This window comes from Pungitius pungitius, chromosome 12, assembly GCF_949316345.1.
Source record: "Pungitius pungitius chromosome 12, fPunPun2.1, whole genome shotgun sequence".
Lineage (NCBI taxonomy): Eukaryota > Metazoa > Chordata > Actinopteri > Perciformes > Gasterosteidae > Pungitius > Pungitius pungitius.
Window position 1 is genome coordinate 18,053,230 of NC_084911.1, and position 18,401 is coordinate 18,071,630.

The following is an 18,401-nucleotide window of genomic DNA, read 5'->3' on the forward strand; positions in this document are numbered from 1 at the left end:
ACGTGGTCCGCGCACGATCCGCTTCCTGCGGCGACATGAAGATGACACCCTAATGGGAACATAGTGATGAATTTCCTCTAAATGGTGCGCGCAGCAGACATCAGAGAGTCGGTGGCGTCTTGAGTGACTGCTGAAAAGGTTACATTGTCGCAGCATGTTTTCATTTTCCTTTTGTATTGGTTGGGACGAGCGGTGTGTGTGCGTGTGTGTGTGTGTGTGTGTGTGTGTAGTAACGTCAGCTGCACATCTTTCACGACGAGGTTATAAACGTTCCTTCCGCCGCTGAGTTGAGCTGGCGGCGGGCTGATGTCATCACCTCGTCTCGCCCTCTCCCGCCCGGCGGTGGGGGGCGTGAAGCCGTCACCTCGACTCCCCTCCCGGGCGCTCGCTCGGTTCCTTCGCCCTGCTCGCCGGAGCCAAAGGGGATGAAACCGGAAAAGCCACAAGTCCACCTGGTTGGTCTTTGGACTCATATTAGTGTGAGTCACATAAATATACGGTTTTGTTTGAAACCCCCAACACAATGGCTTTGGTGAAACAGCTTTTTTGTTACCAGTCAACAAGTCGCTACAAGTACCTGTTGGCCCTCTGCGTCTGTCTCCCAGTGATAGTCAGATACATTCCTGTCGACACCTGGAAGCTGAGGCTCAGCACAGGAAGGTTAGAGCCTAAAACAAGCACGGAAGGTGTCCCGCGTGGTCTAAGCGTGGTTTAGGGGTCCACGCCCTGCGCATTTGCAGGCCGGGTATGCGGGTACAGTTGGGGGAGATGTGTAAAGGTGGATGTCCGATTGCCCCTGGATGCAAAAACGAGGAGTCCAATAAAATAAATATGATTATGGTGAGAGACCTGAGAGACTGCGTAACGCAGAGACACTTTGCATGTCGATGCAGTCAGAAGGACTCTGGTCCGGTCTGCATCATGCGTGTGACCAGCGCAACATTTCAACAACAACTTTTTGTCCAAAACAAGTCATTTTATTTCAATTTTTATTAACTTGGTTTGTAGTGACTTTGTTTAAAGCAACGTTGTTGAACAAAACCATTCATGACACGTTTCACGCGCTGTTTGTACGTCGCGTTGGTTCCACGAAAGCCTTGTGACACCTTAACGAAACATTAAAGGAAGTCTTTTCTAACCTCCACCGAGTACTTTTGTTTCCTAACCTTAACCAAACTTCACAAGTTAACCACATGGTTACGTGACACGTGACGTGTGGAAACAACATTTTTTGTTCAGAAAAGCCACCGTTCCACCTATCCCAACCCTGGCTTGCAGAAACGGGCAATAAAGGTGTTATTTTCTGCTGACGGGGGGGGGTCGATAGTATTGTTTACAAGTGTCCTTCTCTATGATTGCCTTCCCTCATTCTGCCCTCCTTTTGTTGGCTAACCTGTGGGTTTGGAGGGTTGAGAGACTAGAGAGCGGCTTGTTTGGTGCACACACACAAAGACAAGCGCGCGCACACACACACACACACACACGTCTCTCCTCCCCTCTCCAACTGTGTGCCACATGAAAGCAGTGTACACCCGTCTTTCTCTGTGTTATTAGTATCCAGAGACTCCAGTGTGTCTGCGGCACTGTCACCTCCCACAACCGCCTTTACACGCACTGTCTGTGTGTGTGTGTGTGTGTGTGTGTGTGTGTGTGTGTGTGTGTGTGTGTGTGTGTGTGTGTGTGTGTGTGTGTGTGTGTGTGTGTGTGTGTGTGTGTGTGTGTGTGTGGGGCTATAATATATAGATGGGTGCAACCTGTATCTATTGACTCAGTCTGACGGGCAGACAAGCAAAGCCCCGTCAGCACACTTTAAACACCTGTGTGTTTGTGTGTGTGTGTGTGTGTGTGTGTGTGTTGTACACGTAACTACACGCGACAAGTAAAACACTCGCTAATTAAAACTTTGGCATTTTATTTTTTAAGTTATATCTTCAACAGAAAGTTTCAGAGACACACACTGCTGTGCCACATTTGCTCTACAGTTTACACTATAAATAAAAAACCTGAGTACGGCACATTTTTATTACAAAAACCACTCGCTCTTTATACTTTAGCACCAACTGCTACTGTCGCTTTTTGTTCTTGGTCATTGTTTAGTAAGTAAAGGCCTTTTTTTAGCCATGGCATCAGAGCACAGTCGCACCATGGCTTCAGTGGCTCTGGAGGAGCTTTGTCAAATTACCCTCATGATGTCCTCTAACATGGACTAGTTGGAGATTTAAAACGTCAAAACAAAATCATGCATTTCGAAAGGACACATGTAGGTTGAGGGATGTGGGAGTTCTATCAAACGGGGGAGGGGGGGGTCCAATGAAAGACGCTGCATTAAGATCAAGATGCAGCATTTTCCGAGCTCGACTCGTACGAGGGGATAAAAGTCGCACAACACAGCTTGAATTTTTGGCTGTTCTTTTGAAAAATGGGGAATGCAAATTGAGACGCTAGACATACATTAACAGCATAAACCCATCTGAGCCGCTCCGATATGTGGAATCAACTGTTCAAGTCCGTAGAACATGGTCGGACTCACGGTGGACATTTTAAAGTAAATCTGAATGAATACAGCAGAACCACAAATATATACATTTTTTAATTCCACGCATTCTTATTCCTCGTCAAAAAACGGTGCCTAAAGTTCGGTTGCGTATTTGGGCTTGCTCATGCTAGCAGCAGCTAATGTTGCCCGTGCTTCCAGCATTGGCGAGGGGCGGGCTGAAGAGAGGCTACTTCCTCCTAAGGCCACAGACGCGTACTCTGCTCCGAGTGACGAGTCGCTGGAGGCCATCCACCAGACGTCACACAGTTCCCTCTAGAACTCTAGATTATTTTCCATTGTTGCACCTTTTTTTGTTTCGTTGATGCAGCACTCTTTCAGACCTACACTGTTTCCTTCGGGATCTCATTCTCACGTCGTATTCCTTGTAGAAAGTGAAGTTTGTAGTTTGGTCCCAATACAAAAACATCGCTCTTGTGGATATTTTCAGTGTTTACAGTTTGTTTTTGCATTGAGTGTTTAATTTCAAAAGGTTATCTGCCTTTCAGTGTTTCCACCTTCCCAATCTGAAAGTTTGCCTGGCTGGTGGAGAGCGCTTTAATGTGTTGCTAAGCCTGAAAAATGTCAGTAGTATTGCTTTGGTGGGAAAATGCTACGTCAGAGGTCCCTCTCTGGAAGAAGAATTGAAGGAAAAGTATTTTTTTCGGCTTGAATATGGTCGTACTTGAAATATTAATGCAAAAGGCTACTCTCGATGAGTTTATACAAGGCCGTGCCACATAAATTGAAGAAAAGCCAGTGTGACAACATGCGTGTCTGGTTTTTTTGGTCAGGACTCGTGTCTGATGATTGCTGTCAGGTCTTTGTTGCCTCACAGCACACAGGTATTCATGCGTGGGAGCTTCCGTCGAACTGTTGAACCAGAATCCGCGTTTCAGCATCAGTAGACGGCCTCCAGACTCAATGCGGCCAACGGCGCCGTTTGTGCCGTGTGGTGCGCCGCGCCCGTCTGTTGAAGACCCAACTGCGCACCCTGCTGCTGGTACCAGTTCTGGTGCGTGAAGTGCCCCATGCAGTCGGGCGACGGATCCACAGGAGGCTGATAGGCTCCCTGCCCTCTGGCGGTGGGATCTACGAGCGCATTACTCTTAGTACTGCCGTCGTTGCATGTGTTGTTGTTGTTGTGATTGTTGTTATTGCTGTTGCTGTTCTCCCACACAGCTGGGGACAAAGGAGAGTCGCAGGCCATGGAATCGCTGGCCTCCGGACTGTGCTCGAGAGGAATATCCCCGAGCGGAAACTCTCCGTTCTTGTAGAGCTTCTTGAACTTTGAGCGGCGGTTCTGGAACCAAATTTTCACCTGAAAGAAAAAAACATCAAACGACGAGATGAATTCAAGCCACTAAAGAACAAACTTTAGTTCAAATATTAATGGAAATTCCAATGTTCACTCTTGTGTTATCTCCAGTTTGGTCTCCACCAACTCCTTAAAGTGAAATATCTGGCACTTTTACTTTTGCTGAAAACAGCTGTTGAGTTAGTGAAACAGAAAAGTGTTGAAAATTAACAATCAATCGTTTTGCTAATAGTACATTGGTTTTATCATTGTAAACCCAATGTACTGTTCTTACTGGCCAGCACAGGGTTGCAACTAGCCGGTGGCAACACAGAGGAGCATTTATTCGCCAAACTGACAGCAATGTTTCTCAGGAGGTCAAGGAGAGCAAACAATAAGCCAAAAAAAGGCATGATTAATGGATTTACACTAAGCAGGATGTGCGAGTATGTCCTTTGTTTGTCAACACACAAGTCACGAGGTTATTTTAGCTTGTTAAATGCATGTTCTGTTGATTTACTTAGTTAAAATAATTTCCACCGCCAGGCACAATATTAATGCACGCTCTGATCCCACATGCTTTCTGGCCAGTCGCTGAATCTAAACTGATCTTCTATCTACTTAACAGTTGTTCCCACAAAAGAAAATCCTTGTTCGAAACAATAATACTTTTTGATAGTAATAAATAATAATATCTGTTAATAATATCTGTTCTTCACCAGAGGTAATAGAGTAGATTGATAGAGTTCCTTTAAATGTAACATCTTGGTTGAACCAGAGCTATTGTGAAGCTGACATTTGTATAAACAATTATAAATTCACAAAGGCAATAGACCATACAACAACACGCTTCCAGTTGTTGTTTTTAGAGCTCGTGTCTGCAGCCCAAGCAACAATCCTGAACAATCATTTACAGAAGCCGTGATAAAACACCCTGCACAGCAAGTCAAGACGACAGTAGATACGATGGTAAATCATTGAAGTAGCAAAAGTATAAATCCATAAAGGCTCTCAATTATTCATTTAGATATTATATTAACATGATCTCAATTTCATTCTTAATCAATTTAGTTAGTTGATTGTTATCTTAGTGGTCTCGCTTAGCAGAGCCTTTTGTTAAGATAGAAACTAAATGATGTAGTGATGCATCTACTTTCAGCGCTTATCTTGTGAGCCGGCGGCTAAAAGCTAGCGGCGCTAACAGTGCTGACAGAGCTAACAGTGCTAGCCTGGGGAGGAAAGATAGGTGCAACGCTTCCCAAAATGATACCGTCAACAAGAGCTGCGTTTTTTATTGGTAGCCGCAGGACAAAAGCAGTGCCGAGTGGCGGTAGTGAGCTAGCTTGCGGGGTACATAGCGTACAAGCTAGCTCACAATCGCCACTAAAGTACTAAAAGCCCGGCGCGGCTTTTTTTAACAGATCTATATCACCCCAACGCAAATGGATGCTTGATGCCATATTGATATTCTGAATAGGGAAAAGTAAATAAAAAAATTCTTCTGTTAAAATAAATTTTAAAAAACAAAAATTGCTCATAATCTTTGCGTCTTCAACGTTCTTAAAACATTCCCTAAGAAACTTCATTCAAGGAGCTCACCTGTTCATGGGGCTTATGCTTCCTTGATAAGTTCTACTGACATGGAATTGACTTTCGTCTATAATTTCATACCAACAATCTGACCACGAAAAGATAAAACGCCCACTGCTTTCGTTTAAGGACATTCCAATTTGTTTCCAGTGTTCGTGCTTTCAGGGATTTTCAGGGGAGGAGATTACACTTTGTTTCTTCTTCTTCTTCATTCTGTGGGGCCTCACCTGTGTCTGCGTGAGGCCCAGCTGTGCGGCCAGCTCGGCCCGCTCCGGCAGGGCCAGGTACTGAGCCGTCTGGAATCTCCTCTGCAGCACGGCCAGCTGGTAGCTGGAGTAGATGGTCCGGGGCTTGCGAACCTTCTTGGGCTTCCCGTTGACCATCCGCACCTCCACGTCGGGTTCCTCTTTCACTGTTGAAGAAAAACGGCAAAAAGCCATGTAATATGCATGGTACTGCCTTACAGGGAGTCTTTGTTTCTTTTGTGGATCCTTACAATAAATGTGTCTCTTTCTACAAACAATGAAATGAACTTGGATGGTAGTTTGTTTAAAAGAAGTTGTGGTGCAAAAATAGCCGCGGCCGCTACAGCCCCAAAATTTCAAAGAAATTCCGGCAGTCCCCTGAACTTGTAATTTTGGTCTGAGTGTCTCCCACAGCCGGGGAGGGAGACAGAGATTTATAGGTGCTTTTCATGTAGCCTGTAGGCTGGCTTGTATATACATATCTCCTTGTGCCGTTATTCTCGTAACTAACCTCTTTTTCTCTTGCAGACATACAGCCAACCTCCCTCCAAAAACATTTGCATTTGATTGAGACATTTATTTTTGTAACAACTTAAAATGAGACAGCATTTTTCTCACAGGAGTAACGTTTTCAGTGTTGTCTCATAATATTTTGGCGACCTGAAGATAATTGAAAAACATGTAAATAAAATACCGATTGGTTCTTTTTTACGCTAAATATATTTAAATTTGAAAACTATTTTACCAAAATAATTGGGGGTTTAATGTTAGGAAGTAAAATGGTAGAAATGACTGTTGGCGGAGGGAGGAATGTATCATCAGTCGGATTTGACCACACTCTAAGTTCTGAAGGAAGGCTCCTATTCTACGCCATGTAGTTGATTGTATTTGTTTCAATCAGGATTTTATTTATTTATTCTAAAAATGTAAATGCCCCCTTTTTTGGCCCATAGATGGCATGATAAGAAGCCTGCGCATGTCGGATGATTCAAAGGCCAAGGCTGACTGACAAGTCGCGACACCTGAGGAGCGTGGCTGTGTTCCAAAGTCCCCTGGGGCCGTTTCCAGGAGTCAACTCCCATTTGGAATGTGAGAAAACAGTACAGACGCCTGCCAAGTTACTTTTCCCCTCCGGTTGTTTTCAACAGGGAAATTGTCTTCATTGCTGTTGTTGTATAGGTTTTCAATGGGAGTGCAAATTGTCACACGGAAGCTGCCTATGTGAATTAATTACTTCTTCATTCTAGGCTGAGGTTGAAACTAGGCCGTTCTCTGAACTAGGCCATGGCATCCATCCAAATAGCATTCGGCTGACCTTCCAATCACAAATCGAAATGTGAAGGAAGTTTAAAGACCAGATGTGCTTAAATTGACTGTAGTAGAACGTCACAAAACTAGAAATGAGTTCTAATTTTATTGGGGTTTTTTTGTTTTGTTGACCTCCTGAAACGCCAGAAACTGACTCACACAGGTATAAGCTATATGTTTATCCTGTGTGTGCAATGCTGAGGTTTCTAAAGAAAACTTTAGTGGGACGTGAAACCCGAAGCTTAATTTATGGGTTCTTCCTTAAGAAAATAAAGACTTCTTTTGAACTGGTAGAAGAACTGGATTTAATTTCCGATGTATATTTGTGTAACCCTCGTCGTTTTGTCATTTTAGATATAATACTGAGAATAATATAACATAGCTCAGATAAGTGACCAAAATCACACTGGAATTCAGAATTCTGGCTCTACTGAGATTCATTACGCAAGACAGAGAGACCTTCCTAATGCTCCACGAACCATCACGTGTAAAAAGCGACAAAGAGAGTTTACCTGCTTATATGTGCGTAAAAACCCGTGCGTAACTATTGGGTTTAGACGTAAGTTCATGTCGCGCATTAGCGCCCAGCGGTGTGTGTGTGTGTGTGTGGGGGGGGGGGGGTATGGATATGTTGTTTCGCGTTCTTTAAAATGACCCAACGTTAACAACCACAATCCGTGCTTCTTGTTGTTGTTGTTGTTTTTAACTCACCATCGTGAAGCGTTGGCTGCGCGTCTCTGCTGAACGCGCCGTGCTCTCTGTACGCCGAATGGAGGTACGAGTATTCCGCCTTACCGACCGGGTAGGTTCCGCCGGCAGCCCCCCCGTGCACGTTGTAGTGGTACGCGTACGGGTTCACGTGCTGAGCCGGGTACGTCTGCTGCTGCTGCTGCTGCTGCTGCTGCTGCGACGGGTAGAATTCCTGCGCGCCGTGGAGCGCACTCTGGCCGCTGTAGAAGCCCATGTCCGTGGACGAGGACTCCGGCAGGGTTGGAGAGTCCTTGTTGGCCGAGATGGAGCTCCCGGCCATGATGGGGAGGGACGGCTTTTTGCCCTCGAAGACAGGTGAGGAGTTCCCGTTCATTATTATTGTGTCAAGGAGGCGCGCGCAGAGGTCCTCTCGGTCCGGAGCTGGTGCCTCCTAGACTCCCTTGACGCAGCAGCCCCGGCTGTCCACCGTGGCGGCGCCCAACCCAACTAGAGCTCCTAATTACAGGGCGCGCCAAGCCGCGCGGGGCAGAGGGGGGGGTTGATGTCTCCTTCTCATTGGCTCACCCGCCCGCCGCCTCCGGGGCCAACACGGCGCTGACTGTCGCCCGTCTGTCTCCGGATCTCTCTCTCTGTCTCTCTCTCTCTCTCTCTCTCTCTTCAAGCGCGCGTTATGGTGTTGCCATTAGGAGTGTTTACGCACAGGCTTTTCGGCGCTGCCTCCCAATTCAGATGCAAATACAAGAGACAACGGACCCAGGTCGGGAGTTGTTTGCAGTTAATCAAGACTTTGAGAAGAAAGAAGACGTCTTTGCACTTGTTGATTTGGCCCCGGGGAGGAAGAACAGCCTCAGTAACCACCATGAATAAGGCATGCAGCTTCCAATACACTTCAGGTGCATTTAAGGGCAGTGCAGCACGTAACGGTTGTGCGGAAGGTGATATCATCTTAACTTACTAATTATGGCATTATGGATTAAATAATTCCTGTGTTATTTCCAAGGTAGAGGAAAGTTGCAGCAATACCTTTGTGCATGAGCTGCTGTCTGGGAGGTAGAAAGCAGACATGGAAGCTCAAACATGAAGGCGTCAGCTGCTGCAGAGACAGCTTCAGCTACAGATGCATGGTTTATGGAGCACTCGAGGACATCACAAGGCCTTCTTGGATTCCGGAGGGATTTAGTTATACCCGTTGAGTGTTTAGTTGGTAAATGTAGTTTTGTGGACTATGGTGGTTATATCTTGTATAGGAATAACGCATAACTTATGAAAGTTGGGATTAGTTCTCTTTAAATGACCCTGTATCCATTTTAGCCAAATGTTGAGCCCACTTTGCATGCGCTCTTTAGCACGTTGACTCGACAAGGGAAAGGAAATACTGACACATTTTACAACTTACAGGTTTACAATTTTTTTTATTTTTTTTCATTATTAGCATCTTTTGTCATATATGGTAACCCTTCAAGTCCATTGCAAAAATTAAGTTCCCAAAAAAATGTACAGCTTTTTCATCTTCTGCACGACTCGGCCGCTTCAAAAGCACTTTGTGTGACCTGTGCTCTCAGTGTTCTCTTCTTACCCATTGTTAAAAAAAACAAAAGAAAGAAAACGTCTGAGGTGTGTGAATGTATCGGGCCTGGGATGAGCACAGGTGCTCGGTAATGTTATCTACAAACAGGAAGTGCAGGGGTGTCAATCAATGTCCTCCCCCCCCGGCGGCGTGGTCCCGTGTGGACTGGAGATTAAATACCCCTTGTGGTCAACGCAATCCCAGAATGCATTGTGGTGGAGGGAGTCGGGGGGGGGGGGGCAAAGGAAAAAGGGCGGGGGTTCTGAGGGCCACATTCTCCGGGTTCAAACGATTTGGAGGCCGGTTGGACAAAAACCGTCCCGTGGTTGACCCCGGCTACACTGAATATCTATCACATGTACGTAGAAGTACTGTACACGTCTCCTTTTTTGTTATCTTACAAGATTCCCTGACGGGGGGGGGGGGGGGGGGGCGTCTAAATTGGACATACAGTAGTGAGCGAAGGTGGGAGAAGAGCAGAGGCGGCGGCACAGTGCCACAATGTGTCCATGTGGCCAGAAGTCGTGTCGGATCATCACTGGTCTGATGGGGGGGGTAAGATAGACCGGGGTGGGGGTGGTTGGCTGGTTTAATTGGCTCGCTGTGTCGTTTGAAGTGTTCGTACTCTCCTCGTCCTCCCGGGCCGACGTGAGCGAGCAGACAGAGGTCCTGACTGGGGTGGGCGAGGGGGGGGGGGGGTGGAGCCACGGTTTTCCTTTCTCTGAGGAGGGAGAGAGGGACGTTGGGGGGCAGGTCGAAGAGGACATTTATTAATCAACCTCATTGTCATTCTCATTGTATCTTGTTCCAGCGCTAATGAGTCTCGTCCTACTGATGATTCAATGATATATTAGCATCAGCATTATTTGATCTACCTGCCGTACGAGGCCCCCCCATCGTCAGCTCTGCTGCCCCTTACCTTATGTCAGCTTCTTGGCTTTGTTGTAGAGCGAGTCCACCACTTTGCTCATGTTCTGGATGGTCTCCAGGGCCGCCTCGTATGTCTTGTCCACCACCGGTTGGTCGAAGACGATCAGGACGCCTTCGCCTTGGTCCAAAATACCTTGTCGGGTTAAGGTGTGTGTGTGCGGGGGGGGGGGGGGGATGGACAGAGAGTGACTGTGTGAAGCTGTAGAAGGATTTAGTTATGCCTGATTTAGTTCACTTGATTCCCCCCTGGTGGATGAACTAAGCGCTACACTCGTACCGTGAAACTTCTCATCCAGGATCATCTGCGATAGTTTCCTCTCCACATCTCCCTGCAAAACACACGCCGTCTGACTCAGGGTTCTTTTTATCATCAAAACAAGAACACCAAGAAAAAGAGCACCTGCAGCAACCAAGTGATGAAATGAAAGAGGAAACTTACCTTGGATAGTTTGACGAGGGACGAAATGTGGGCCATCTGTTCGGAGAAAAGGAAGACGAGCACTGATTGAACTTAAAGTAGTGAACAGAAGGTTTATTCATGTACCAGTGTTTCCACTACCCTTATGGCATCTGAAATGACCACCCTCTATATAATAATAATAATGACATAAATTCATATAGCATTTCACAACATGAACTGGGTATATTTAGCCGTAATGAATCTGTGGAATATTTATAAGTGTAACGACTAACACCAAAAGGGTTTTATTGTAGGATATTTATGGAACTTATGTTATTGACTCATCATACGATATATGAACGTGGTTATTTTCAATCATTGACTTGGCGTAGGATGTATATGGATACAACTTTGTTATTTATTATTTTGTATGTGTGCTTTTATTTCAATTTGTTGTATTCATATTCATCAACATGTTTTAATTCCCTTCACAATGTCTGAATATCTTTAAGAATGAAAAGTTCCTTGCTCTTTGAAAAGATGTATTGCTATTCTGCTATCACCCGTGGCATAAAACACTCAAAATGACATAGTCCACTGGGACAATATATGCTCCTGTAGAAGTGGGTGTCGTGAGATCTATCTAATCAGTTCCTCCATGTGAATGAATTTGACTGGTCGTGCCCTTTGCTCTACTGTTTTGGAATGGATTTCTACAAACACACACACACACACACACCTGGACCCTGGAGAAGGGCTCGATGACCCTGATGAGGTTCTGCTCCAGCAGGGTGTCGTACAGCGTGGTCAGATGGGTGCTGATGATGGGGTCATCCCTTAGCTCTGCTTTGTACTCTGTTAGTGCCTTGGGGAAAGTTAGAGGGAAAAGGACATTTCAATCACGATGAGTTTCATTCATGATGTTGCAACGGAACACACACACACACACACACACACACACCTTTTCAAAGTCTGCCAGCGACCGGTTCTTGCTGGCTTGAGCCACACATTTCAGTGAGTCTGTCTGAAGAAACAGAATATAATCAGATGGTTGTGGACACATACATCAGAAATAGAGAAATACAGTGTATCCAGCAGCAGCCTTCAGTCTAGGTAAACTGTCATAGCTTGTATCACTTCTTCCGGGTAGTCCCGATGGAGAGGGAAAGCAAATTGTACGTTAAAAATAATAAACACATTGTACACGTGAGCACGGTGTTCATACAACAGCAGCAGAAGGGAAATGGTGAAAGAAGTGAGTCACATCAGCGACGTGTTCCGCTCAACTCTTCCCTCGGAGCAGTTTGTAGGAGACCTTTACGAGGTATTCACTTCTAAGGAGAGGCTGTGCTGAAGCTCATTCCATTCACAAGGAGCACCGAGACGCACCCTGGGGGCGTGAAAGGCATCCGGGGAAGGTCACTGGGACACAGGACAACGCGCTGGACACGTTTGCAGTACAACACTTGTGTTTGTGTGTGTTGTTGGTTTGTTTGGAAAGGCTACTGAAGACACCCCCCTCCGCATATTGTTGCTTTGTCTCTAGTACAAATGGGATGAACAGGGATGGAAGCTGAGAGGCTACCTGTCTGCCGGTGTAGCGCAGAGCGAGCTTTCCACTGATGAGAGACTGGACCTCCTCCGGCCTTGAAAAGAGGAAACAAGACGCATGAGACATTGCGGGGAAGCCATCGCGTCGGCCGTGAAGCTGGGGTAGGTGTGCCACTTACAAGTTGAGCATGATTTTGCAGAGCAGCATGTACTTGAGGGCGGTGACGGCTCGGGGGCTGTCGATGGAGTCGTAGCCCTCGAAGGCCTCGTAGAAGTAGGAGAAGGCCGTCTTCCAGTCCTTGTCCTCCGCGGCGTGAATGATCCCTGGGAAACAGCAGAGCCCTCGCGTCACATGGGAGGTCACCTGACGTTCCCCACTTCCATGTTCTCCCAAATACACCCGCACACACCTGACTGCATGTCCAACGCCGCCTGCAGCTTGGGCGGGCAGTAGATGGCGTTGGCGGTGGTCCGGGCGGAGGTGAGGGCGGCGCGGGCCTTGGGCAGGTTGCTCAGCCCGTGGTACGTCTTGCTCTCCAGCAGCTGCACCTCCACCAGCAGCGCCTTGTCGTCCATCTTCTTCAGCTCCTGCAGCAGTTGCGTTCCTGTGAGGGGGGGGGGGGGGGGGGGGCATGGCGTTCACTCACACAAACGTCACTCCATTCCTCTCATTTACCTAAAACAACGACTGCAGGAGATTCGAACACCCACCGAGTTGTAGAGCCTCCTGGTAGCACTTTGTGTCAAAGTACAGCGAGATGAGACGAGCCTGAGAAGAGGAGCGGGGGGGGGGGACGACAACAATTCAGTGCCGGGTTAGACAACTTGTGCTACATGGGTGCATCCTGACCTCGCATTGACTGGGAAACAAGCACACGCATGTGGGGAGGGGCTTTGGATTCACTGTTTGAAAAGAAAAAAAAGTATGTATCCGACCCCCCCACAACTAGCCAAAGGAACAGATTGAATTGACGTCAGGCTCACAAAGTACTGCCTTCGTTCAAAAGCTGCAGTGCTCGTACTCCCATCATCCTCGTTGTCTTTCACGTTTTTTCTTAGATCCACAACTTTGGGGTAAGTAGTGGTCGAGTCCCTCTAACTTTTCCCGCCGACTGGACAATTCAATGAAGGTAGGAAGGTCAGTTTATGTTGGGGTGATTTTTGGAAGGTACCGCTTGATGTTTTCACTGTTCTTTGCCTCAGCATGTTGCTCTGGGCCACTCGAGAAACCCAAATACCAGATGACTAACCCCTAGCTAGCACAGAGCCCACAATGTCACTTAAGCAGGAAGAGTCCAACTGAGCAGGAACAAACTGTTAAAAAAGCTCAAAATACAAGCTAAAGATCAGTGTCAAGATAAACAACCTCATCACCCTGAGATCGAGACCAAAGACAAAGAAGTTTAACCAGGACGAAAGAAGACAACCTCAAACCACTGCATGAGCAGAGCTGGTTTGACCCCAGGATGCTGATGCTGCGATACGATTGGCCATTCTGTGTTCCAGGGGGCGGGACCCTGCAAGGGGTTCGGATGGTGAATTTAATAAGATTGTCCGATTTAGTCGGCTTGTGATAAGGAGTGATTTCTTTTTTCCCCTCAAACAACAAAACCAGACAGCCAGCAAACATCCTAACCTCGAGAGGGCCTGTGTTTGTGTTGGCAATTTTTTCAATCCCAGAATTCCTTGGGGGGGTTGGCGCCCCCTTGTTCAATAGTAGGGGGAACACTGGACCCACAGCATCAGGCATCTTGTCGCAGTCACGTGGTGCCTCTACCCAAACGAACGCCCAAACCAAGGAGGAGGGACAAAAGTCTCACCTCCAGCGCCTGTCGGAGGAAGGTCCTCTTCTCCGCCTTGGCCCACTCTATGCACTCCAGGCAGAGCTCCACCTCCTGGCCGGTGGCGGCCTCCATGTCCAGGAACAGGTCCAGCAGGGAGCGGACCAGCCGGGCGGCCTTGGCCTTGGAGATGGAGTTGAGGAAGGGGCGCACATATTTCAGCAGACCCCCAAGCTCTGTGCAGCACACGGGTATGAATGAGAAGAAAATGGTCAATTCGGATTAGGACCATTAGGTGAACTCGACACAGTGGGCATTTGATAAGAATCTCTGACTGAACCTTGCGGGTCAGTATTCACAATTGGATAACAGATCTAGTGACAACAAACACAAGGCACAATTCATAAAACAGACATAATCGTAATTATTAAATCGTAAAATAATTGTTCTTCACTGTCAATAAGGCATCAAATAACTCCACAACAACTTTTAGAGTCAGCAGTTGTACACATGTATGATTTAACTAAAGCTGTGCCTGCGTTAGTGTGTGTGTGTGTGTGTGTGTGTGTGTGTGTGTGTGTGTGTGTGTGTGTGTGTGTGTGTGTGTCCATATCAAACAGATGATGAGCGTTGTGTCCTGTTACCTGCAGCCTGTCCCGTCTTGGCCAGCAGGCCCCCGAGCTCCAGGATGCTCTGCTCTTTAACGCGCACCGCCTCCTCATCGTTCTCCTGGATGTCCCGCTTGACTACAACACACACACACACACACACACACACACACACACACACACAGAGAGATGATGGTGGTGGAATCACTCTGTCACTCTGATGTACGACCAGAGAAAAGCTGACGAGACCAGCTTTGAGTCAACTTAAGAGTTTTAGAGTGGCGATGCCGTGGAATATTAGAGCGGTCATCTTAAACAATACACGATCATGGCAACTATGTAACTACGCTTTAATAGTCAACATCTAAGATCAGAAGCAAAGCCTAAGGGCTGTGACAGGGTATGTGTTTGACGGAGTATTAATTCCCATGTCGGCCTGACACCTGACAAGACGAGTAATAGCTGCTAACGCTCGGCTAGCCCGCTGTCAAGTAATGCGTTGGGCTAGCTAGCGTTAGCTCGACGCTAGCCGGTGTGCTCCTGGCCGACTAGCCGGCTGCTGCTGACTCACTGTGCACGCAGAGAGAGAAAGGAGACGGCCAGCGCTGGGCTGGCGGACTAGCAGCAGCTTAGCTGCTAGCAGGCTAACGGGGCGACTGGCTAACTCGGCTGCTCTACGCTTGATGGACGCCTGTGTCGCGTGTGTGTTTTAGCGGGGGCAGTGTTTTTTGTCTGGTGCCTCGTTGTGCGGAGTATATTTACCTATGGAATGTAAGATATCGATGGACGCATTTCGGTCTGTTCCAAGAAGAGACTGTGCTCTCTGAAACTCAGCCACTGCCGCGGCTGCCATCTTTGCTCTCGCCTGCCTCCGCTCCGTGGTCCGCTGCGCGCGCCTGTTTTCCGGTCAGGTCGTTCACACGCGGAGGGAACAACGCCACCTAGCGACCACGAACAATGCCGCCACCTGCGTCTCCACTAAATACCAGCACTGGCCAACTGTAAAGATGACACATCCTTTGTAGCTCATCATTAGGTGGAGTAGCAGAGGTTTAGTGGACCTCAGCCAGAAATGTAGTGACTTACCCATCCGTTAACTTGGTTTCGCAGTATTAAAACTGTTATTTATAAATGACTTATTTAAAATGTTATCAAATAAATTGATTCAATAAATCATGTTGGTATACATGTTTACATGAAACGCTTATTTTCACATTTGAAAGTGGTTAAGTGTTGCGTTTCAGACAATTAACCATCTACGGTGATTTACAACTAGATATTAACATTGCAAAGAAAATTAAGTCAAAGTTGCTTTAAATGTTTGCCCTCTTTGTCACTTTATCCATCAGACAAAAGGGTGGATGCATTATTGACAGATGGGACTTTGAAGCTGCAGATGGATGTACCCTAAGCCATCTTAATATATTTAAATTCACTCTATTGAGGGAAATCCAATTCAGGGATAGGTTGCACCGGATCAAAATCTCTGCTTAACTACAAGCTTTGCGTTTCAGGGCTGGACGTTTGGATCAGTCACAGAGTCGGTTACTAGGGGACATATTGAAGTTGGTGGTTTACAGGTCAGACTCCATAAAAACAGGGTGGCACAAAGTAAGATAAAACATAAATAATGTATCAGATATAAAATAAATAGTCTTTATTTCACAAAAACAGAGCAAACGCAGCAATAAAAATCAGATTTCACAAGTCAGGTCACTTGTGAAAGCCGCATCTGCGGTCAAAGGACGACGGACAAGTAGTCACAAACCTGAAAGAAGAAAAGAAAAAACATCCTCTTCAACAACTAGTTGTTAATTTTAAGCTTTCAGGAAAACTATTGCTGGGGTGTGAACTTGCGGAAGCATAAAACGGTGTCCTACATTGCAGCTTATCATCAGGTTGGGAGAGCAGTCGGTGTCCGGAGCTACGGAGAAAACAGGGTTGTGGGAACAGTCCTCCATGTGCTCCGACACTCTGGACTCCAGGAGACTCCTCAGGGCATCGGGGGAGACGTTCCGTTTCTGAAAATATAAAAGGCGTAGAACGTTGTGGCATTAAAGGCAAAGCCATTACTTGAATCATTTGATAAACCTGCTACAAGATTTAAAACTACAGTAGGAAATTGGAATAAGGAAATATTCCAAATGAGCAATTAGCAGTTCAATATATAATGAAGTTTTATCATATAATGCTACGTGTGATTGTTGGGATTTGCATGCTAAAACAGACCTTAGTATTAATGTACAGTCCACAGATGCAGGAGATAAAATGGCTGTTGATGTTCAGGTGGTTCCTGTGGCACACAAGAAGCATAAAAATCTATGTTGTTTTCAACAGATGCATGGCATAAGCCAGAAGTGACACATTTCCAGATGTTTGCCTCTACAACAAATTGAATGTGAAAAAAGTGAAACGCAAAGAAAGCCATGCAAAAAGTGTTTGAGCAGCTTGACATTTGTGTTGAAAACGAGTAAACAGACTCACATGTGACAAATGGGGCAAATAATGTACGAGTCCTCCATCCCCTCCACAACAGACGATATGTACTGCTGCTCAAACAGCAGGTTCCTCTCATATTCTTCAATAATTGACACTTCTGGGGATCACAGAAAATAATCCAGAGTCAAACATCTAAAACTCCGTTTTTGAAAGTGTCTTGAATTTATGTGGAGAAACATGAATCAAATGCATTACCGTGAGACACGAGCTCCTGTTGGATCTCCTCCAGTACTGATAGCTCATCGTACTCCTTTGTGACACTGAACATCTGCTCATACAGACAAGAGAGCAGACATTCACTTGGTTATACGACTCGTCGGTCTCAAAAATATACAAAAGCATGTCTGCCTCGCTCTCTGGGACTAGAGATCTGACAGAGATAGGAGCATCACCCAGGACTACAGTGTCCCTCGACTAACCGACCTCTGCCATGCCCTCTGGGCCCCACAGCGAGGGTAGTCTCCGGTCCTCGGATCGCAGGGCGGTCCACTCCTCCTCCATCACCTCCTGGACGATGATGGAGGCCCCGGGCCCGCTCCGCTGCGGACTCTCTCCCAGCTGCCGATATCGCTCCAGCAGCCTCTTGCGGCTGTTTTGCAGTCGGTCCACACATCGCTGCGGAACACGGAAGTAAAAACAATAAACAGAAAGGAGACCCGCGAAACTCCGGCATGCTAACGTTAGCAATCCAGCTACACGTGAGCAATGCCCAGCTAGATGACTCACCTTGCGGTACGTTTCTTTCCATGGCGGAGTAGTTCCTTTATAAAGTGAGCGGTGTCTCTGCAAAGCATCCATCTTCCCCGCCAACGGGTGTAAAGTGACACGAACACAAACGGCTTGTTACAAATAAACTGGCTAACGCGGGGAGAGACTTCCAGACCAAAACATTTCAGTTTTTAACCACGTGACCCGGAACCGGAACCGGAAGTCCAATGCCTCGAGCTGCCTGACGGGTCTTGTAGTGCTGTGGTGTTGAAAAATAGTTCCCAGAAGAAATCTCCCCTGCCACAATAGCGGACATAGTCTTTTGATGATTTACTGTGTAGATTATTAATTGATTAATATTATTATTATTAATTAATAATAACCTTTTATCGTCCGTACGCCAATTACTAACTAACGTTAACTAAACTACGGTAAGCACAATCAAATATAAACATGTTTTTATTTGAAATAATGTAGCTGGAAAAGACAATAGAGGTGTAGTTAACAGCACTGTGTACACCTGACATGTTATAAAATGAATGGTGTATATATACATATATATATACACCATTCATTTTATAACATGTCAGGTGTACACAGTACAGTACTGTTAACTACACCTCTCACCTATATATATATATATATATATATATATATATATATATATATATAT

The 18,401-nt window shown here is 46.4% G+C and overlaps 3 protein-coding genes across 3 annotated transcripts; all 3 read right to left on the reverse strand.

Annotated features, from left to right (window-relative positions):
• Nucleotides 1–1,901: 1,901 nt before the first annotated feature.
• Nucleotides 1,902–8,951, reverse strand: LOC119220604 (homeobox protein Dlx3b-like). The gene is made up of 3 exons (XM_037476712.2): nucleotides 7,685–8,951; nucleotides 5,648–5,832; nucleotides 1,902–3,854 (listed from the first exon to the last, which is right to left on the reverse strand). The coding sequence occupies exons 1-3, from the start codon at nucleotides 8,055–8,057 to the stop codon at nucleotides 3,435–3,437; spliced, it is 978 nt and encodes a 325-aa protein (XP_037332609.2). The 5' UTR covers nucleotides 8,058–8,951; the 3' UTR covers nucleotides 1,902–3,434.
• A 125-nt stretch (nucleotides 8,952–9,076) lies between these two features.
• On the reverse strand, nucleotides 9,077–15,469 carry LOC119220603 (26S proteasome non-ATPase regulatory subunit 11A). The gene is made up of 13 exons (XM_037476711.2): nucleotides 15,284–15,469; nucleotides 14,558–14,659; nucleotides 13,953–14,149; nucleotides 12,844–12,901; nucleotides 12,543–12,737; nucleotides 12,312–12,456; nucleotides 12,167–12,227; nucleotides 11,543–11,605; nucleotides 11,321–11,446; nucleotides 10,621–10,656; nucleotides 10,459–10,510; nucleotides 10,171–10,314; nucleotides 9,077–9,972 (listed from the first exon to the last, which is right to left on the reverse strand). Exons 1-12 carry the CDS (start codon nucleotides 15,372–15,374, stop codon nucleotides 10,172–10,174), a joined length of 1,269 nt encoding a protein of 422 aa, XP_037332608.2. The 5' UTR covers nucleotides 15,375–15,469; the 3' UTR covers nucleotides 9,077–9,972; nucleotide 10,171.
• Nucleotides 15,470–16,163: 694 nt separating this feature from the next.
• Nucleotides 16,164–18,082, reverse strand: rpain (RPA interacting protein). The gene is made up of 7 exons (XM_037476713.2): nucleotides 17,747–18,082; nucleotides 17,444–17,635; nucleotides 17,216–17,288; nucleotides 17,006–17,117; nucleotides 16,751–16,814; nucleotides 16,402–16,542; nucleotides 16,164–16,289 (listed from the first exon to the last, which is right to left on the reverse strand). The coding sequence occupies exons 1-7, from the start codon at nucleotides 17,816–17,818 to the stop codon at nucleotides 16,260–16,262; spliced, it is 684 nt and encodes a 227-aa protein (XP_037332610.1). The 5' UTR covers nucleotides 17,819–18,082; the 3' UTR covers nucleotides 16,164–16,259.
• Between the last annotated feature and the right edge of the window lie 319 nt (nucleotides 18,083–18,401).

Bases quoted from the DNA above. Each gene is read 5' to 3' on its own strand.
- rpain (XM_037476713.2), bottom strand. From the start codon at position 17,818: ATGGATGCTTTGCAGAGACACCGCTCACTTTATAAAGGAACTACTCCG. The intron at 16,815-17,005 runs GTGAGTCTGTTT...TGTGTGCCACAG, and splicing joins ATTTGCCCCATTTGTCACAT to GAACCACCTGAACATCAACA. The intron at 16,543-16,750 runs GTCTGTTTTAGC...TTATATTTTCAG, and splicing joins GACTGTACATTAATACTAAG to AAACGGAACGTCTCCCCCGA.
- LOC119220604 (XM_037476712.2), bottom strand. From the start codon at position 8,057: ATGAACGGGAACTCCTCACCTGTCTTCGAGGGCAAAAAGCCGTCCCTC. The intron at 5,833-7,684 runs GTGAGTTAAAAA...TTTCTTCAACAG, and splicing joins GCAGCCAACGCTTCACGATG to TGAAAGAGGAACCCGACGTG. The intron at 3,855-5,647 runs GTGAGGCCCCAC...TTTTTCTTTCAG, and splicing joins TGGGCCTCACGCAGACACAG to GTGAAAATTTGGTTCCAGAA.
- LOC119220603 (XM_037476711.2), bottom strand. From the start codon at position 15,374: ATGGCAGCCGCGGCAGTGGCTGAGTTTCAGAGAGCACAGTCTCTTCTT. The intron at 12,457-12,542 runs GTGTGTGCGGGT...GCTGTTTCCCAG, and splicing joins GGCGTTGGACATGCAGTCAG to GGATCATTCACGCCGCGGAG. The intron at 10,511-10,620 runs GTAAGTTTCCTC...TGTGTTTTGCAG, and splicing joins CCCTCGTCAAACTATCCAAG to GGAGATGTGGAGAGGAAACT.